Here is a 22,525-nt window from a genome sequence, read left to right as displayed (position 1 = left end):
TGGATGAACTTACATTGATATTCCGTAGTTATTGGGAACACACTGTTCCTTATCTATCTGGAATTATTGTTCATTCAAGCCTTTTCCAGTCTACTGAAATTTTTCAAGAAAGGTGCTGTCTCAAATCGCGGAACATAAATATCCACAAGTTTGCTATGCAATTGGTGAAAAATCATCCATCACTTACTTGGTTACAACTAACAGAGCTTTGTGCAGCATATTGTGAAAGATATGAGCTTGTAGTTACTTTCCTTCACATTTAGGCTGCCTTCAATGCCATGAGCAGGTCATCACTCCTATTATTATTATTATTATCTGTATGGTGCAAGGAAGCCTGAGGCTCATATTGCAGCAGCAAAAAAAAAAATTCCTGAGTTACCCTGACTGAGAGAGAGAGAGAGAGTCAAAAGTAGGAGGGAATCGCCAAGAAAGAGAAGAATGATGATATCCAGCTCGGGACCCTGGGTGTGCCAAGCCCATACTCACCAGATGTGAGCCCCTGTGCTTAAATAGGCTTAAAGAATACTACAGTTTTCATGGGACTGATTATGTTCCTTACAAGCCATCTTATGAAGTGGAAACTTGTAACGACAGCCAAGCTCAAAACCATTCAGCATGTCATATATGCAAGTGTCCTCAATGTAGTGTTCTGTCTGTCACTTATTCTCAGCCAAAAATTCCATTTGTAACAGGCCATCCTGACATCATAATTCCAAGGTCAGTATGACTATTTACATTCCTGGAGAATGTGCCATCAGGAATGTAAATATTCATACTGACCTTGGAATCATCTTTGCTACTAAATTACAGTTTATTCAATAAATTTACTTTCTCCAATGAAGAATGAACTGTTGTTTGTGGCTCATCAAGAAACAGCTCCATGTCAACAGCGGCAACCTTGTACAAACTAAATATGCACTAAAATTTATACAGCTATACTGTACTGGGCAGAGATGTGGCCATTGTCAACCCTAACCACCCTAAAGCTGATCTTTGCTGCAGAGTTCTGGCCTCTCTCATGGGAAAACAGCTAAACTTATGCTACCATAAAATATGCAGACTACAAAATCACAATCAGTGGGCTGATTTGGCTCCCAAAGCTAATTGAAGAACAATGATTAGTATTCACAAACAGAATGCCCCACAGGAGTCATTAGTGACCCTAACATATGGGAGCTCTCTGCCTGGTATATCTCTCCACCCTCCCTATGATTGGCATCTCCGTAGCCAGGTGGGCGGGAGCAGCAGTGCGTTGCACACACTTCTTGATTAGACCGAGGTTCGAGCCCGTGACCAACAAATACAGAGGATGCAGAAAAGTCAGGGAATGACCACTGCATATCCCCGGAGCAATATGGCCTTAGTTGCTAATTCTCCTAAAAACCCCCTCGACGTGGGCACCTGTACATAGTGAGGGGGACCTCCCAGTGACTCTGATGGACTTCCAGACTAGCATCACTGGGATCTAACACCCATACCTTTGTTTCCAGGGTTACATCTTTGGAATCCAGCGTGTGCAGCCATGTGCTGCGACCCGTGGAATTCGGAAAGGGGGATCCTGGTGGTTGAGGGGCCCAGCCTTAATACACCACTTTGGCCCATGCTTCGACAAGATGGGTGGTCCCGGACCAGCCCGACTGGGATCAATCGGCGGGTGGTTCTTACTTCTAGGGTCAACTGCATTCCTATAAGTCTCCCTCCCTTTGGTTCTGGGACGGGATCAAGGCTTATTGGAAATGTGGGTATGATGCCTCTAAGCTAATTTGGCATCCCATTCGTGTACGCAGTACCTGCTAGTTCACGAGTGGGCGTCCCCTCGTAGGGCTCCGTGGTGGGTGAGGTACTTAGGGCATCGGAAATTTTTATCTTACTCCTATGAGTAATTTAAATCCTTCTTCTTCTGGGGCCCCAACAAGGCTCCTACCTAACCGAGATCATGACATAGAAAACACCTCTGCAAAAAGAGCCAGGACTGAGGATACACTACCACCATCAGTGACACTGCTTTTCCTAATTCTCCATTCCACCGGAGAGCTGTCAATTGGAAAGATGTCACCCTTCTTTATCCAGAAAGGATTAGAGGGGTTGATGGGGTCGCCTAACTCTGTAAAAAGACTGCGTTCTGGTTACCACGGTGGAAGCTTGATCAGGCTGACTGGCCGCCTTCCAACATCAGGCAAATTTTGACCTCAATACAGTCAGTCAGGAGCCTATCAATGATGCAGTAACGTACATCACAGAAATTATTGTCCAAGCAGCTGCGAATGCTATCCCAAAAACATCTGTCCGGTTTCCACCATTTCCCAAACCATGGTGGAATTCACAACGCACAGCAGCAAAAAAGTCTCAAAACAAAGGGTGGGGGATATTCCGCCGATATCCTACCACTGTTAATCTAATAGCCTTCAAGCGTGCATGAGCCAAAGCATGCTACATTTGCCGTGAGAGTCAAAAGGAATCATGGATCCATTTTACATCATCTATTAACCAGTCTACTCTAAGGTAGTCTGGGATAAAATCCTAAAAATGAAGGGAAAATATACATCCCACCCTTCATCGATCCTAGACTATAATGGATGCACTATTGCAGAGCCCACTGCAATAGCCAATACTCTTGGGGAAACTTTCTCAAACATCTCTGGGATATCATCCTATTCCCCAGAGTTCCTGGTCCTGAAACATAAAACAGAAAAGGAGGCACTAAATTTAAAATTGAAAGGCTTTTTTCCCTACAACATACCTTTCACTCGGCAGGAACTAAAACGAGCTCTCTACCATTCCAAGGCAAGTGCTGTTGGACCAGATGCCATCCATTATGAAATGCTTAAACATCTGTCACCTGCATCCGTGGATCGCCTGCTTGTTCTGTATAACAGAACAAGCAGGATCTATATAAAAGAGCAATTTCCTGATTTCTGGTGCATGGCACTTGTGCTTGCCTTTGCAAAGCCAGGAAAGGATTCTAAACTCACTACTAATTACCGTCCTATAGCTCTGACGAGCTGTCTGTGCAAAATCCTGGAGAGAATGGTTAATTTTCGTTTAATGTGGTATTTAGAATCAAATGATCTTCTCTCCAGCATCCAGTGCGGCTTCCGAAAAAACACATCAACTCGTGATCACTTAATTAGACTGGCAACATCCATCCGGGATGCTTTCCTAAAATGCGAACACTTGGTGTCAGTGTTCTTTGACATGGAGAAAGTGTATGACACAACTTGGAGATTTGGTATCTTAAAAGATTTGCATAGCCTTGGTCGTAGAGGGCATCTCCCCATTTTTATTAGAAACTTTTTAGCCAATCGATTTTTCCAAGTTTGTGTGGGATCCTCACTCTCTCGTCCCTTCTGCCAAGAAGAGGGAGTACCACAAGGATCAGTATTAAGTGTCACGCTTTTCGCCATCAAAGTAAATTCCATCACAGAACAACTTCCTCCAACTGTAAACAGTGCCCTCTATGTTGATGACTTTAGCATATTTTGTCAGTCATGCAACATGAGGGTTATTGAAAGACAACTGCAACAAGCCATCAATCGCGTTAATTCCTGGCCACTTGCCAATGGCTTCAGGTTCTCGCCGGAGAAGACCGTTTGTAAGCGTAATCTTCATCCTGAACCTGAATTAAGGCTCGGACAAAATGTTATTCCAGTAGTGTCAGACACAAAATTTTTGGGACTTTTGTTTATTAAAAAGTTGACCTTTCTAGAACATATTCGTCAACTTCGTACAAAATGCACGCGGGGACTAAATATTCTTCGCTCTTTCTCCTCTACGCGTTGGGGAGCAGGCAGGTGCACCCTACTACATATTTATCGTGCACTTGTACGATCCAAATTAGATTACAGGTCCCAGGTATACTTCTCAGCCAGAGATAGTGTCCTTCGATGGCTGGACCCTGTCCACCTTCAGGCTATCCGTATCGCTACTGGAGCATTTCGAACATCTCCCGTCCAGAGCTTATACGTCGAAGTAAATGAACCACCGTTATCCCTTCGACGTAAGCAGTTGTCTTTAGACTATGCTTTAAAGTTGAAATCCCTGCCTGGACATCCGTTTTTGAGCCACGTTGGGAAAACCTGTACAATATCCGTCAGACTGCCAACCGACCTTTTGGTATTCGTGTCCAAGAGCTACTCAGAGAGTTTAACATCATGGTAGACAAGGTTGCACAAAAACCAAAAGAAACTCTTCCACCCTAGCATGCTCATACCCCATTGTGTGACTTTTCCCTTAAGAAATGGGCAAAGTCTGAGACTCCATCATCTGTCTACCAGCGGCTCTATTCTGCACTCCGACTTCCTGCTCGTTTACACAGACGGCTCGAAGTCTGATTCGAGCGTAGGATCTGCTGTTGCCTTTCCGGAAACTATAATATCTCAGCAGATTCTTCCTGAATCCAGCATATACACTGCAGAGCTGCATGCTATAGAGTTTGCCTTGGATCACATTCGAACTTGTCAATGCCAGAGGTCAATAATATATTCTGATTCTTTGAGTGTTATTACAGACTTTATTATCTTTGAGACACAACTCTCATCCAGTTCTCTGTCGGGTTCAGCAGAAGATACATTCTCTTCATGAATACAAGTTTGATATCTGCTTCTGCTGGATTCCTAGCCACATTGGGATAAGGGGAAATGATTTGGCTGACATTGCAGCCAAATCAGCAGCTCCAACTAATAATCATTGCCTGTCATTCCCATATACAGACTACAGGCAAATAATACTCAACAAGATAGATTCCCAATGGCAAGAACTATGGCATAGAGAGAGAACAAATAAATTATATCAAATAAAGCCTGTAATAGAAACTTGGCAGTCCAGTCTGCGCAGGAATCAGAGCGAGGAAGTTGTTCTTGCTCGACTCCACATAGGACACAGTCATCTGGCACATTCATTTCTGCTGAGGGTAGATGACCCTCCTATGTGTGAGTCTTGTGACACCATTTTATCAATAAAGCATATTTTAATAGATTGCGTTAATTTTACCCATGTTCGCAATATATTTTACCGCTTTTACTCATCCGACTGAGCCTTATACACTCAGTCAGATTTTATCAGACAACGACCACGTGTCAGCAGTTTTTAAGTTTTTACAAGCCATTAAAATATATACACATATATAAATTGGATCATTTACTTTTAAACTTATACTGCCTTATATATATATATAAATAACAATTTGACGAGGTAGCCTTTTTAAAGTTTACCAGAATTTATCTTTGTTGATATTTTAATATTTTCTTGGCGCAGTATAACCTTAGTCATTTTTGCGCCAATAAAATCAAAATCATCATCATCATCAGCTCCTAAAAACCGAATAACAACAACCTCCCTATGATTCTCAATTTTTTTTTTTTGGCACAAAACAACAACTTCAGCTTTCCAACAGATTTCTACTGGCACAAATATGAAGAGAATTCACCAGTTGGGCTGCAACTTCTGTATATTTTCCACCATTGCATAGGATCCCCATCCTCTTTGCAGACACAGCAGACTGATGTTCTTATTGTCTCTTGGTGTCTTGGTTTAGGCTGCAACTTTTCTTTATCACATTTTTCCATTAACTGTTGTGATCAGTGATCAAAGCCACCTCAGCCTACCTGAGTGTCTGAAACTGTTTCTTTTAGTTTGACCAGTTGTGATATTTATCACAGTTCAATCCTCATGCTGTTACAACTGTAATGCACAGTTATATTCTTCTATGATCTGAATTTCCTTTTAAACATGTATACCAGGAATCCCACTCATCCACACAAGATGAAGTTATTTGCAGCTACATCCTGAGATGAAACCTCATTGCTGTGCAGAGTAATTTCAATTCTTTTACCAATTCAGTTTTCTATCCACATCCTTTCTTTTTAATTTTTGTCTGCTTATGTGGTTTCATAGTTATGTATGTAACATATTATGTTAAACCCTTAGCATCATTCTGGGAAGGTTTGTTGTACTTATCTTTTTATGCAATAAAGATTTATGTATAATGATATCCACTTTTGAAATAACAAGCATTGCCAGTTGGTATTCAGCTGGTATTGCAAAACTATCAACTAGGATGCATCAATTAATACTAAAAGTATGCAAGCAAAATAAAATTCATGCGAATCGACTCAATATGTTTGACAATATTTGTATCATGTAAGAATATTACCAAGATGTCCACATGTCAGTCAACCTTGATGTACAAATCTTAAAGAAATCCCCAAAAATAATATTGTCTTTTAATTTGACAATAATTCAATCCCACCATAATTCTCCCCACCCCCAAAACCTTTGGAACGAGCTCTTCCAAAATGTGATCACCAGAATGTGAACTCCTTACATAGGATAAACCATCCAGTCTCAAAGACATTCTCTGTCAGCCACATTGTGCCGTCAATTTCCAATAGCCAAATTACATCTCCATACTCAGATGGTTCCAAAACTGATACTAAAGTCGTAGAACTTTCACAGTCTTCCAGGTATCACAATACCACACCACAGCTCTCAAGGGTGTGTATGTGTGTGGTGCATGCGTGCAACTGAAGGCAATACACTTGTCTTGGAGCATATAAAGATACCTGCATTCCCAAAAGATTTCTATACACCAAGTGCATTATAGACACTATGAATTCCTGTTGATGGCTTCTGCCTTCTCTTCTGTATCTTTTCCCATCCAATGTGTTGACTGTCTGCCCTTCTCCATTCAAAACTAATTCTCAAGGTACTGCCCTCATTCCATGCCTTGGGCAACAAGATGCAGCCCCACAAGTGGATAGTAGACAAAGACCTGCCTCCAAGTGGTAGGGATGGGACCAATCACTGGCCTTTGGGGGAAGCAGGGACTACCATTTGGCAGTCTTGTATGATACAATTCTTGTTCCCAAGAAGCACTCTCTTCCCCCCCCCCCCTCAAATTGAAATTGTAGCCACCTGCTCATATTTGTCTAATCATGCCCAGACAAGATGGGCATATCAGTGTTGAAAATGTCACAATGCTGATTGTGACAGTTTGCTATTGCTAAGATCATCAGCCTTCCTGCCCTAATGATTTGTCTGCTTACATTCCTGTAACCATTGTTGTGAACAGCATTCGACTGTTTGGGCATAACCCAAACAAATGGCAATTTGCCATGTTGATCCTGCTTCTGACAACCTAGTGATCTCACCTTTCTCAAAGGCCATCAGCTGTACATTATCGCCTTATGTGTTATAAAAACATTGCACTCTTATATGGTCATTCACTTTTTTTTTCTTACTAACATTTGCACACATTTTTATGCCATCATAAATTTCCTACATTGGGTGGTAACAGGCATGTTATTGGACATTCTACTTCACTGACCATCTTGACATGCTAAACGTGTCAAGATAGTCATGTGCCCAATTTACACTGGGTTGCTGGCTTTGCATTAGTGACCCCTACCTAATACCTTGTGCGCCACCTTTTGCCCATAATACAACCTGTACACATCTTGACATGGACTGCAGGTGCTGCAGGGTGTTTGTGTAAGTGCCTGCACATTGCCAGGTGGACAGTCGAATGTCCTTTTCCAGTAGTCCCCATACATGCATCGCTTAAGATCAGGTGAGTTCAGCAGCCATGGGAGGATGGACAGTTCATTATTTTGTTCCCAAAACCAGTTAGCCACCTTCTGGCATGCAATGATAGATAGGTAAGCATTCCCACTGAGTTGCTGATTAACTGTGATGAGAGGGTTCAGGGCATGCCATGAAAACAGTTGCCAAATGATAACGCCACCGAGGTGCAATATGGTCAAAGTAGCCCTTGCTCCAGAAACTCCCATAACAACAAAAATAACTCAACCAAATCCTGAATACTAACAGTGCATCCACATTCCAGGGCCTAATGCTGTTTTCTCCAAATGCAAATATACACATCAGTGTGATAGAGTTGAAAACAGGATTCATCAGAACAGTTTCCACATGTCAGTGGTCCAGTTTTGGTGCTGATGTGTCAATTCAAAGTGCAGTGTGCCTTGCAGTTGCAGTTGCAGTGAACATGGTTCCAGTGATAGCCATCAACTTCCATAGTCTATACACAAGCTAACATCCAGCATATAGTCCATGTGGATATTGGTCTTCCTTTTTCAATGTTTTACTTGATGGTTAGCTGGGCCACTGTGTTGCATCGCCGCTGCATTGTGAAATGAGACACACAAAGCTTGCCACAGGCTTTGGACACACATGGATGCACAAGTTCAACTCTCCTGTGACTATAGAATTTGAACTAGTCACAGTAGACTCCACACCACAGAACAGTACTAAATCATGTTGGCTGTTGCTGAGATACTGGCACCTGCAAATCTTGCTCCCATAATCATTACATGTTTGAAGTTGAGATCTTGACACCTACCCATTTTTCCTTGCATGCTTTCAGAAACTAATTGCCGCATGTACAAACTACAATGTTATATTGGATGTTCCCGACTTCGAGTTTTCACCAGCATCACAGAGTTTGTTCAGAGTTCATTTTTACACAAGATAGGTTTGCTAATGAAAGGCAAACTTAGTGTATATGCATACATATATTCAGGTAAATCTATCCATCATATTTGACTGGGATAGTTTTCACCAGTGTTGTTGTTGAATAGTACATTTATAATTCTATCCTTTATTCTGATACTATATACTCACATCATTCCCAGGGGCTCACATCTGGTGAGTATGGGCTTGGCACACCCAGGGTCCTGAGCTGGATATCATCATTCTTCCTTTTCTTGGAGGCACCTCCATTGCCAGGTGGGCAGGAGCAGCAGTGCGTAGCACACACTTCTTGATTAGACCGGGGTTCGAGCCCGTGACCACCAAATACGGAGGATGCGGAAAGGTCAGGGAATGACCACCGCATATCCCCAGAGCAACATGGCCTTAGTTGCTAATGCTTCTAAAAACCAAACAAACAAACAAAGAAACATCCTTTTCTTGGTGATTCCCTTCTACTTCTCTCTCTCTCTCAGGGTAATTCAGAAATTTTTTTTTTTTTTTTTTTTCCTGGCTAGTGCAGCATAAGCCTCAGACTTCCTTGCACCATATGGAAAATAATAATAAGCATTTATCAATAAAAGTATCAATCCAACTGTATCAATTCAAAAATTCTCTTAGAAAATAGCCCATGCATGTGCATACAACATTCACAATTTTGTATAAACAGATTGTTTATGGATATTTTTTTACAAATATATATTTTTAATTAAGAAATAATCAGTATGCTAGTCAAAATTGAAAACTACACTGGAGGCATATTGATACTTAAATATAAGCTGCTATGTTGAACCTGGTTTCATAATTATCAATCATTTAGATTTATTTAGAGAGATTTATATAGAGAGATTTATTTTTATTTCAAAATTTTTGTCTTTTTTATATGCTTTGTATATTTGTAGAGATTATTTACACACCACCAATCAAGGAATGGAAAGATTTTTGAATATTATTTAATCATAATTTTTCAAACAAAAAAAAAATTTTTTTTTTTTTTTGTTTCAATTTTATGATGACATCTTTTATTTCTCCATTGCATCCATAAATTCATTGTTCACTTATTCATTTAGTTGAAAGTTCTGTGTAAAAGATTTTTATGATTCAAATTGCTATATGTTGTTAAGTTAACAAAGTAATTACCGGCCAATCATCAGTTATACTCTTCCTATGCTTTTTTTTTTCTTTTTGTGAAAGGAGAATCAGTGGCATCTATTCATATTAGTGGAATGACAGTATATACAGGGTGTCTCAAAAATATTGGTACAAATGTTTAGGGGAGGTAGGTAACATCTAAAGGACTGTGAATCACATAGGAACCCATAACCGGAAACGTCACTGTAAGTCGGTAGACGGTACGGTAGTCACTGTACGAAGAGCATGCATTGATATATACGAACTGTGAGCTGGCAGACATGCACCTAGTGTATGGATTAGCAGAGGGCAATGGACGAGCTGCTCAACGAATTTATGGAGAACGCTTCCCAGACAGACATGTACCGGACCACCGTTTGTTTGCGCGTGTGCATCAAATTTTGTGCGATTATGGATCATTTAGAGGTAACAGGAGTAGTGTGGGCAGACCACATTTGACGCGAACTCCCGCCATGGAAGAAAGTGTGTTGAATGCTGTCCAGAATAATCCTACTACCAGCACACATGCCATCGCCTCTGCCTTAGGATTGTCTTGTTGCAGTGTACAGAGTGTCTGGCACGACGATTCCGTACACTCTTTCATCTCCAAAGGGTTCAGTTACTGCTCCCCCAAGATCATCCTGCACGTGTGGCTTTTTCGCAGTGGTTTCTCCAAGAAAATGTTCAAGACGAATTTTGTTTTGTTCACGGATGAGGCTTATTTCACTTAGGAAGGCTTATTCAATCAGCACAATGCTCATGTGTGGGCTCACGACAACCCACATGGTGTGCGCCCCCATGCGGCACAACATTGCTTCGCAGTAAATATTTGGGCAGGTATGGTCAGTGACTGCTTAGTCGGCCCATATCTGTTACCATTCCACATGAACTCCGCTAAATATCAGATCTTTCTTGAACAAGTTCTACCAGGGTTACTTGACGATGTTCCAGCAAATGTAAGACGCAACATTTGGTTTCAACATGACGTGGCGCCTGCCCATTATGGAAGGTGTGTTCGTGACCATTTGAACAGGCGTTTTGGGCGTCGATGGATTGGCCATGGTGGACCCGTTGCCTGGCCCCACCCTCACCTGATTTATCGAGCCTTGATTTCTTTCTGTGGGGGCCCTCAAATCTATTGTGTATGAATCACCTGTGGAGACGGAAATGGATCTCGTGGCAAGACTCGTCTGCGCTGCTGCTGCTGTCAAAGAAACTCCAGGTGTGTTTGACCGTGTCCGCCAATCCATGCTGCGTCGGTGTTACGCATGCATCACGTCTCATGGTGGAACCTTCGAGCATCTGTTGTACCATCATGAAATGCATCCATCTCGTACTCCATTGTTAATATTATGTCAAGTAAATGTTTGCTACTAATTACTGTCTTGTGTCATTTCTGCTTCTTGTGCCTCTGCTACTACTTTCCCGTGACGTTTCCGGTTACAGGTACCTATGCGATTCACATTCCTTTGGATGTTACCTACCTCCCCTAAATGTTTGTACCAATATTTTTGAGACACCCTGTATTTTCACAGAATGTATGAGTTTTAAGATTAGACTATCAACATAAAATTAAAAAGAAACTCTCTCTCCCTCTCTCTCTCTGTGTTGTTTGTCAGTGCAATGTTATACATAGTGATTTCTCACAATTGTAAAATCAAGAGAAGCCTTTGGCCACTTCTCCCACACATGCATAACAGTGCACTGAAACTCTGAACAAATAGTCTTCCTAAATTTAAAAGAAACTTCCAAGCACTTAATTTGTAGATAGGTTTAATATCCATTGATCAAATTTTCAATTTATTCTAGTGATGCACTTGGTGAATTAGCATTAGAACTACCCACAGAAATGGCTTTATCAGCAGGATTACGAAGTCCTCCAGGTCCTAATTTTTCTCATGCTCTTAAATCACCCTTAACCAGCAGCAACTCGCCAAAGAAGGGACAAAAGCGAGAAGAAGGTTGGAAGGAAGTTGTTCGGAGGTAGGAAGTTTATTTAAAGAAGGGAGAAAGCATTAACTCTCTCTCTCTCTCTCTCTCTCTCTCTCTCTCTCTCTCTCATTACTTTGATTTATAATATACACCAAATGGATTTATTGTTCTTATTATTAAAGTTATATGACGGTTCTTCAGTTTTAACATTTTAGGTGTTTTAAAAATATATTATTTTGGAATTTAGATATGCAGTCCCTTACTTCAGTAATCTCTATATTATTTTTTCAAGAGAACTTTTGACAGAACCTTTCTTTGACAGTTGTTTTGACTTTATATTTGCCAGGTGTTCCTCATTTAGTTGTTATTTGATCTGTTGACTGTTATTGTACTATATAAACAGCATTAGATGAATCTGCATGAAGTGATAGATTTAGTCATCAGAAGTAATATAAATATCTATACAATTGGATAGCATTACCAGCTTTTTTTTTTTGTGGTTGATTTCTAAGTATAAAAATATTAAATGACACCTGAAACCTTGAAATAGATAAATTTTGCATGAATATATTTGCAAAGAATTCAACAAACATAAAATTATGGATACCTAGAATAGTACGTTTATAATTCTATCCTTTATTCTGATACTACATTGAATAATAAGGATTTATCAATAAGTATCAATCCAACTGTATCAATATGTTATTATAAATAATGAAAATAATATTTTCATTATTTATAATAACTTAAAATACTGTTGATGTTCATATTTCTTACATCTGCAAAATATATTGAATTGATTTTGATCTTGAAGGTGAACAGGAATATTTTCTCACTGAGAGCTGTGCAGCAGCAAATGTTAAAAGCTGATCTCCTTTTAGATGTGAATAAGGAATCCAAAGCGAACTGCATTTTTGCTTTCTTTTTATGTCCTAGAGCAGCCCATAGCATTTTCAACTTTATACTGATCGTTCTCTCTCTCTCAGGTGTGAAAGGCATTCATCAGCCTTCTTGAAAGCTGGATGTCATCATTCTTCCTTTTCTTGGTGATTTCCTTCTACTTCTCTCGTTCTCTCTCTCTCTCTCTCTCTCTCTCTCTCTCTCTCTCTCAGGGTAATTCAGAAATTTTTTTTTTGGCTGGTGCAGCATAAGCCTCAGGCTTCCTTGTACCATGTGGCTAATAATAATAAAGCCTCACTTTTGCCTTTCGTAGTTTTGATCTTAAGAAGAACTTGAGTTTCTCAAGTTCTTCCTTTTATCTTTCTTTTTGCTATTTTCAACTGAATTCTCGTGTTCAGAAACCATCTCCACAACTTAACCATATTTCTGATCTTAGTGAGATCAGAAATATGGCTCTCCTGTCTCTTCAGATTCTGTATCATCAAGCCCAATATTCATCTCAAGCTCTGTGCTGCTTTTAATCTTCATATAAAACACATCCAAGTCCTCGATACTACCTTCCTGAAGCTTTGTCTACTCCAGCGAATTCCAAACTGGGAGGTGCGCCTCCCAGTTTGGAATTCACTGGAGTAGACAATAACTTTATAGCATAACAATCGCTTTATATCACAACAATTGCTTTATAACATAACATATATAAATAAAAAAATATATACATATAAATAAACTTTCATAACATTACATTAAATTATATAACCTATTATTTAAAGCATTTACCGCCACCTATCTCACTCTAACTTCGATATAAACATGAGATAAACATTTATTTGGAAAAAATATATATATTGCTGAAATGGATTGATGAATTATGATTGATATGATGTAATGTAATATATATAATTTAGTGCGTACTGTGTATGACATATATAGGTAGATTGCATGGTTGAAAATATGGTTTCAGTGGTGTGCGATTGTGTTATTGTTTTTGGCTTGATTACTTACTGATAATAATCGTTAGTAATTTAGAAGTTGTATTTCTTAAGAATATAAATTTAATCCTAATATTTTTAGACGATGGATAAATTTTTGACTGGTTACAAGAGAAAATCCACTAATAATGAAGATACTGATGCTGATACAAGTAAAGGTAGTGGGAATACAAGCAACAGGGAGGTAGAACTCCCAAGACAAGAAAATACGATTCATCCTATTTATCATTAGGATTCACAAGTGTTATTATAGATGGCTTGGAAAAACCAATGTGTTTATTTTGTACGAAGGTTTTGGCTGCAGATAGTATGAGACCAAGCAAATTAAAACGACACTTTAAAACTATGCATTCTGAATACGTTGGTAAGTCCATAGAATTTTTTCGAGAAAATTAGATGAGTTTAATAAACAAAAGCAAACATACAAAAAAAATGTTTCTGTTCCATCAAATGCATTGCTAGCGTCGTACCAAGTTTCTTACAGAATCGTGAAATGTAAAAAACCACACACAATAGGAGAAACTCTAGTTTTGCCAGCAGCTATTCAGCAGCTAAACAGTTGCGAAAAATACCCCTTGCTGATAATACAGTTGGCAGAAGAATCGATGATACATCTGAAGATCTTTGCGATCGGTTAGTTTCTCGACTGCATACTTCGAAATTTGCCATACAAGTAGATGAGGCAACTGATGTAGCTAAAGATGCTCATTTAATTGCATATGTTCAATATGTTGCAGAAACTAATATAATAGAAGATATATTATTTTGCAACCCCATTCCTGGAAAGTCCACATCCAAAGAAATTTTTAATAGAATTGACACTTTTTTTGATGAGAACGACATAAAGTGGAATAACTGCATTGGACTCTGTACTGATGGAGCACAGTCAATGTCAAGACAGGTCTTGAAGGCAGGTCTTCAAGCATTAGTTAAAAAGAAAGTACCCGAAGTTATCTGAATGCACTGCATGCTTAACAGAGCAGCTCTTGTGTCAAAAATATGAGCGAGGAACTTAACAACATTTTTACAAAAGTTACGAAAGTATAAAATAAAAAACAGTCCTTTAAAAGTTAGGTTGTTTGCAAATCTGTGTGCAGATATGGAAGCTAATTATACCTCACTTCTATACTATTGTGAAGTGCGCTGGCTATCTTGTGCAAAAGTGATTCAAAGGGTGTTTGAACTCATAGAAGAGATTGCAATTTTTCTTGATGAAAATCAAAATGAAAGGGCAAATTTATTTAGGAATGATAACTTTATTGTTAAACTTGCCTATTTGGTTGAAATTTTTGGAAAATTAAGTGTTTTGAATAAATCAATGCAAGGACCACAAACGCATTCACTGATTCAAAAAGACAAAGCAAAAGCAATCATAAAAAAATTGGAGCTATGGAAATCAAATTTACAAAAAATAGTAAGTTCAACATGTTTCCACTTTTAAATGATTTCTGCATCAGAGTTAATATTGAAGCAAACAAAAATTTATTTACTGAACACTTGGATGGTTTGCTAATGCACTTTTCACATTATTTCGAAGATCTTGATTTACAAAGTTCACGTGGATACAGAATCCATTTGTCGATGAACAAGATGATGAATTTGGATTGACAACTGTTGAAAAGGAAAAATTGATAGAATTATCATGTGATACTTCATTGAAACAAAAATTTCAGATTGAAACCCTAGTTCAATTTTGGTTGAATCGAAGTGAAGAATATAATACTTGTCAAGCAAAGCAATGCAAGTACTGCTGCCATTCGTAACATGATATTTATGCGAATCAGGATTTTCTGCATTAGCTGCAATGAAATCCAAATATCGAGCCCGTTTAGTAGTAGAAAAAGACCTACGATAGCACTCTCCTCAATGACACCTAGATTTGATAAACTTTGTGCTAATAAACAAGCACATCCATTGCATTAAAAACAATTTAATTTAAAAATGAATATATATATATATATATATATATATATATAGTAAAACCTTGTTATTGTTCTGTCAATTACGTTTTTTTTTTTTTTTTTTTTTTTCATTTTTTGTATTAATGCATTTTTTACCATTTACAAATGTGTCTGTATTATTTTAATGAAATAAAGGGGGGAAGCACCAAGATATATATTTTTTAAAAGGGGGTGTAGTTACATAAAGTTTGGTAACCACTGGTCTACTCCATTGATTAATTTTCATTATATCACTCTACCACACACTTTTAGTGCTATGATAACCATGTTTAATATGGTATGGCTGTCAGAATTCTTAATATCTAGTGCATTTTCTCTCAGTTCATAGCCTTAACATCCTGGGAGAAAATCCTCCTGATCTCTCGGGCTTTAGAAGCCATTATTTTGCAACCTATTCCTTTGTTTGGATAGGAGAAAAGTATTGTGGCGAACAAAAAAAAATGACTTACATATGCACACACTCATTCAGAGAAGTGGACTGTCCTGTTACATAATCCAATATTAAAAGAGCTTTATTAGAAATGTTATTGGCTGCACAATACTCTTTCTTCCTGGGTAGAAATAATCCAAAAATCCTATTTTGTTTTTTGGGTTATTTTTGTTGGTTCCTAGTGAATTGGAGTTTCTTTTTGAGACTCCTCATGATTGGGCACCCTTAATGTAATAAAACCTTTATCTCTTTCAGCAGTATATATGTAGATCTGTATTTTAAAGAGACTTTGAACAGTGTCTGTGTATGTTAATTTGCAATTATCTTAATATTTCTGGTGCATGCTCTCATCTGTTATCTGTATTTTCAGCTATTTGTAGGCACAATTTTATAATAGGTGGCAGCACAAAAAATTGCTTTCAAAAATTAGGGGATTCACATATTTTCTCATTGGAGTCAATTGTTTCTGGCCTATAATGGTATCAGAATCAGTTTACAAAAGCTGAAATTTAAGAATTTCTGTGGAATTCAGAAATTGTGAATACAGATGATTTTCTATGCATGACCATAAGCAACTTATATTATACAGTAATTTTTGAATTTCCAGCTATGAATGCAGTCCTTTTATTGTGTTCTTTTAAGGCTGCAAGGTTTAGTAATCTTTTAACAATGTTCTTTCAGTTTAAGACTTAAAGATTTCAATTTTAGTATTGATTAAATTTTTAAGACCTCTCTCTCTCTCTCTCTCTCTCTCTCTCTCTCTCTCTCTCTCTCTCTCTCTCTCTCTCTCTCTCTCTCTCTCTCTCTCTCTCTCGAGGCCAGTGCAATCTGGCCTCGAGAGAGAGAGAAAGATGTCAAGAGCTGCATTCCAGAAGAAAGAGATGTGCATCAATTACTTGCAAAGATCCTCTGGCATTTTTGGTGATGTAGCTGAATTTTGGCCTTATGCAGACAGATTTATCCCATAGGTAGCTCTTGGTGCTTTAGTGGAGGTTGGTTGGGACTTTCACGCATTGGTAGTGCCTGAGGATGCCCCAAAATCAGTGGAGACAGCCAAAAAGATATTTGAGGAGTGATGATGATGATGAAGGAAGTGATCCTTTAAATCATTTACTTTGTGTAGGAGCCTTTCTTTAAGCCATACTAGCAGTCAGAGATTATGTTAGTGTTTAGGTAATGTTTGTGGACTGGTAGAGAAAAAGGCATTCCTGTAGTTTACCAAGAACCAAGTGAAGTGCAGTGGGCCAGTATGACTTGGGATTATCAAGTGGCTTGTCTGGATCCTTGGGAAGAAACTGTAGGGTGGCTTGTTTCCAAGGGTTGGGAGAAGTATCCAGTTGACAAGCAGAAATTAAATAAGTGAAGAAGGCCCTCTGGTTAGAGTTCTGAAAATTTCGTGATGACCTCAACTTCCAGGAAATCATGGCCAAGGCATTTACCATTTTTGGTTTTATTCAAAGACGTATTTAGTTCATTCTGGGTTAAAGTGGCTCAGGTTCATCAGTGGCATAGCCTGTTGAGCTGGTGAGTCAAGAGAATTATCAGCCTAGTAGATAGTGTTAAGTATGCTCGCACACTGATATTCCCGGAGAAAGTGAGGATTCCTTTCCTTGTCAGTAGTTGTATGTTATTTCTCCTCTGGGTCTCCTGTGACAGACTACCTAAGATACTTCTGCAATCTGATGGTACTGGACATAGATTTGGTTGGGAATTTTAGGTTGAATTATTCTGCCAAATCCTGGAGATTTCTTCAGTGAAATTTTTCTATAGTATATTATCCATTCTTTGGTGGTTTTGTTTTCAATATCAAATATTATCAAACTAGGGATCTGACCATTTGGGATTTCAGCTCAGAGTCCAAGCTCAGGAATGCAGAGGATCATCATGAATAATTATATATGTTTACATAATTATTGCGGGAAGTTTCAATTATAACTGCATTATTTCTGATTTTTCTGGTTGCCTTAATTTTCACATTCTATGTTGTGTCTTTAGATTTTTTATAACTTTGTCTTTCACAGCCACTGCTAATTCCAAAACTGTCTCAACCTTCCATGTGATCAGTGATTGCTAATATGGACAAATTGAATGGAATAGTTTGGTGAAATTCTCAAGCAGTTGCACTTGATGTTTCTAAGGCTTTTCATTGTGTTTGGTATAAAGGTCTTCCTAACATGCTTCCATCTTACAAACTGCCAACTGTTTTTTGCAGTTGGGTTTCCAGTTTTCTCTCTGACTGCTCCATTTAGGTGATGATAGATGCCACTCTTTCTTGTAACTTCTCCACTAATGCTTCTAACTTCTCCAAAAATCCCATCCATAGTTTTGCTGATGACAGCACATTGCATTCCACTTTCCAGTTAAGAAACTGTTGCCCTGCACAAACAGCTTCAACTTCTTAAATATCCACTACCAATTCCTTAAATTCTGATCTCCAGGTAATTCTCCTAAGTGGCAAAAATAACTTAGTTAATTTCAATCCTTATAAAACTCAGTCTTGTCTTATATCTCACAAAAAGGATTCTTCTGCTGCTCCTGTACTTATCTTGGATGGCACGCAGTTGTCCAGACAAAAAAAATATCTCTATTAGGGTTTGCCCTGACTTTTGATTTCTTTTGGCATAAGAACATCACAAATATTGCTTCCTTTACATATAAAGATATAGGTTTTTCTCCTTCATTCACAACATTACTCTTCATTTCAGTACTAAGTACTGAGCTTGAGTCAAAGAAATGTGGATTATATGAGTCAAAGAAATGTGGTTTTAATACCTTTCAGGTTTGGATTTTCATAAAAAAAAAAAAAAAAAAAAACTAACTTTAGTAGCCCTAATAGTATGACCAGGATTGCCTTTTTGGTGGGGGGTTGGGAGTAGTTATAATATGCTCCCTAGCAGGTGTCCTTGGTGAGCTTTTCATCTGTATCCTAGTATTGATGTTTCTTTTGTCCTTTGAATTTCGTCTTGAGTTTCTCATTCTTGATATGCAGGCTGAAGATAACTCTTATCCTCATATTCAGAAGCAAGAATCATGTTTTCATTCAGCTTAGGCTTTTGAGCAATGACCTCTATCAGTCATATCAGTTATTATTATCATTATCTGTTTATTTCTCCTTTGAAACCATCCCCCATCCCCATAAACAGATTTTGGCTAGAGGGTATGATTACATTATTTCAAAATTTACAAACTTGCTTATAAACTTATTTACAAAATTTGAAAAATCATAAGTTTGAATTTGAAAATCATAAAGCATATTACATGAAGTTATTATAAGATTGTTAAATTATTATAAGCTAACAATATAAACATTAAATTACAGTTAAAATTTATAATATCTTTCTTTTTGTCTGGAAGGAAGTTGATTAGTTTTTTTTTTCTTTTTTCAGAATTCATATTTGAACTCTTTACTTACATCTGCCCATACATATTGCTAAAGATTTCTTTTCCTATATATTTTATCTGTACGTTGTTTTTCTGGGTTAATCTTCAAAGTACAGGTAGTTCTCAACTTTACGAGTTAATTTGTTCCTAGCGCATACTCATAAAGCAGGAATTCATTTCCCATAGACATAATGTTAAAAATATGGATTACATTATCAACAATGAAATTAGTTACCTAATTAGTTTGTTTAAACAATGATTGATATGATAAATCCAGTCCTGAATTTAAAAGCAGTAATATTTTCTTGTATCCCTACAAAACTAGTTTTGTTTAATGATGAAAAATATTAAATGCTTGTGCAGAGCAATCTGATAAAGAGTAACTTTGAAAAAGGAAAAATATATGACTGAAATAAAAATATCATAATAAATTTATGATATTTTACAATGTGTAAGTGCCAAAGAAAAGTTATTTTTAATGTAAATTCCAATTTTCCTAAAAAGGAAAGTTCACATATCCATTTAGGACTTAAATCTCGTTCATATTGCTCAAAAGACAACTCTCCTCTATCGTTTCATCTCTACAGTGATGTATTATTTTTTCAGTGCTCACCAGGGTTTCAAATGCAACAAGTTTAAATTTTGCTAAATTTTCTTGTGTGGTAGCAAGGTAAAGTGCAGTCATGTTCTTTATAGAGCACCTTGTAGTTTGTGTGTATTTGTATGTTTTTATTTCCAACTTTTAACATTATATATAAATATATAGGTCAAAGAAAGTATCTGTTCCTGCAAACGCAATTAGTCGTGTTATTGGTCGAGGTGGATGCAACATCAATGCTATCCGTGAAGTCTCTGGTGCTCATATTGAAGTTGAAAAGCAAAAGGGGCAAGGAGAACGAACCATAATTATCAGGTAATAGTATTACCTAATTAACAAGAACATTAACAGAGTAGTTGTTAATGTTAGTAAATTTATAGTAATTTACTAAGATTTATTGTAAATTAATAGTAATGTGAGGTAAGTAATAGTGTTGCTGTTATTGTTTCATTTCAGTTTTTAATACTTTGTGGTCTTGTTAGAAATGATTTAATCTCTTTTGATCATTTATTTCCTCATAGAAATAAAGTACACAGCCAAGTTTTCTTTAAATTAAGTTCTGTAATAAATGTAATGTTTTTGCTTCAGATGAGTTAATTTTTAAATATAAATTAAGTAACTGATGATTTTAACGTTGAACTAGTAGTGTAATGGATATAATAGATTTGTGTGTGTGTTTTTTTTTTTTTTTTTTTTTATGCGAATCCCAAACACGAGAGGTATTAGAACCTATAGTACTTAGTATCGTGCTTGGGTTGGAGGTTGAGAAGACAAAAGAAGATATTTGTTGACATTGGACTTGAACTTATGTAGATTGTAATTTTCAGAAAATTCGTATGAAGGAAGGTTGTTCCAGAAAACGGCAGTTCAATGAATAAATGAGGAAGATGAAAAGTAGGTTCTGTGGGTTTGAAGTTGGACAGTAAATGGATGTTGGCTGGTGGCGGCACGTGTTCGGACTGTTTTGAAAGAAAGAGCGGAAATTACAGAAGCCAATTCAGAAGAACGGTGCCCATGGAAGTATCTGTAGAAGAAGCATGCAGCAGAAACAGTACGTCTATGAGAAAGCGAGTGGAGAGACTGTTAGAGATGAATCATTAATTAACCTAACTGCCCTCTTCTGAATGGAATCAAGAAGCCTGAGAGAGGTTTTGGGGGCACCACCCCAGATGTGGGAACAATATTCCATGGCAGGGTGGATTTGCGATTCATACAAAGTGAGCAGCTGTTTGGAAGAAAAGTAACGCTGAGAGCAAAAGAGAAAATCGAGTTTTTTAGATGCAGAGGAAGCAATATTTGTAATGTGCTTGTGCCAAGAGAGATTAGAAGTCAGGGTAATCCCCAAAAGAGATATATCATTTTGCCTAGAAATCAGAGTGTCACTAAAGATAAGCATAGGAGCAGAAGAATTCTTTTTGCAAGATATAAGACAAGACTGAGTTTTAGAAGGGTGGAAATCAACTAAGTTGTCTTTGCCCCACTGGAGAATTACCTGAAGATCGGAATTTAAGGAATTGGTAGCAGATTTTCGAGAAGTTGAAGCTGATTGAACAGGACAAGGTTTCTCAAAATGGAAAGTGGAATGCAATGTGCTATCATCGGCAAAAACTATGGATAGGATTTCCAGTCAATGGAAGAAGGTCATTAATATACAAGAGGAAAAGAGTGGGGGAAAGAACTGAACCTTGGGGGACACCGGCATTAGCGGAGAAGTTAAAGACAGAGAGCCATCTACCATCACCCTCAGTGAGCGATCAGAGAGAAAACTGGATAACCAATTACTAAAAAACACTTGGCAAACAATAAGATGGAAGCTTGTTTAGAAGACCTTTATGCCAAACACGATCAAAAGCCTTTGAGATGTCAAGTGCAACTACTTGTGTTTCACCGAACCTTTCCATTGAATTAGTCCATAAATGGGTAACGTAAGCCAGAATATCACCAGTGGATCGACACTGATGGAATCCATACTGGCGATCGTTGATCAGAAGGAAGGTTTCTAGGTAGTTTAGGAGTTGGCGGTTAATTGATTTCTCCATTACTTTAGAAAGAGTAGAAGTAATTGCAATGGGACGATTATTGGATGTGAGGGATTTGTCACCCTTTTTAGGAACTGGCTGGATATAAGCAAATTTCTAAGCAGAAGGAAAAACACCTATGGAATAAGAAAGTGAAAAAAGGCGGCAAAGAATAGGAGTAAGTTCAGGAGCACAGGTTTTGAGAACAAGTGGAGAAATACCATCAGGACCTGGAGCTTTCTTAGCATCAAGATTCATCAAAATCCTTCTGATATCCTTTTGACGGAAGACCACAGGAGGCATTGAATGGAGCGCGTTGGGAATGGTGGGAGGTGTTTTACCAAGATCATTAATACATGAGCTGGAAGAAAAATGGGATGCTAGCAGGTCAGCTTTATCCTTGGCTGAAGTGACAACAGAACCATCTGGTTTGGACAGAGGTGGGAGCAGAGACGGGCAAAAGTTGTGGCCAATAGCATTTGGCAAGAGACCAGAATGCTCGGCTACCACTAGGGCAAGAAGCAAGTTTTCTACTCTTAGCCTGTTCAAACTCTAGTTTGGACTGATTAATAACTGCTTTACAATTGTTGCAAGCTTTGGTGTAGGCAGAAAATGAAACTGAAGAATTAGAAACAAAAACAAGCCAATTACGATATGCAACATTCTTCTCTTGAACAGCCGTAGCACATTTATTGCAAAAC

General features: G+C 37.9%; 1 protein-coding gene across 3 annotated transcripts in view; it reads left to right on the top strand.

Moving 5' to 3' along the window:
- The window catches only part of LOC150088195 (ankyrin repeat domain-containing protein 17-like), a 1,023,061-nt gene that overhangs the window by 589,869 nt on the left and 410,667 nt on the right, over positions 1-22,525 (top strand). For all 3 annotated transcript variants that reach the window (XM_090369376.1, XM_090369375.1, XM_090369377.1), the window contains exons 25-26: positions 11,425-11,598; positions 19,975-20,121. In XM_090369376.1, the coding sequence (XP_090225502.1) occupies positions 11,425-11,598; positions 19,975-20,121 (321 nt within the window). The remainder of the gene's footprint in view (positions 1-11,424; positions 11,599-19,974; positions 20,122-22,525) is intronic.

Source organism: Mastigoproctus giganteus, chromosome 3 (assembly GCF_048544385.1).
Source record: "Mastigoproctus giganteus isolate SK-2022 chromosome 3, ASM4854438v1, whole genome shotgun sequence".
NCBI classification, from domain to species: domain Eukaryota; kingdom Metazoa; phylum Arthropoda; class Arachnida; order Uropygi; family Thelyphonidae; genus Mastigoproctus; species Mastigoproctus giganteus.
This window is presented reverse-complemented; position numbering and strand designations above follow the sequence as displayed.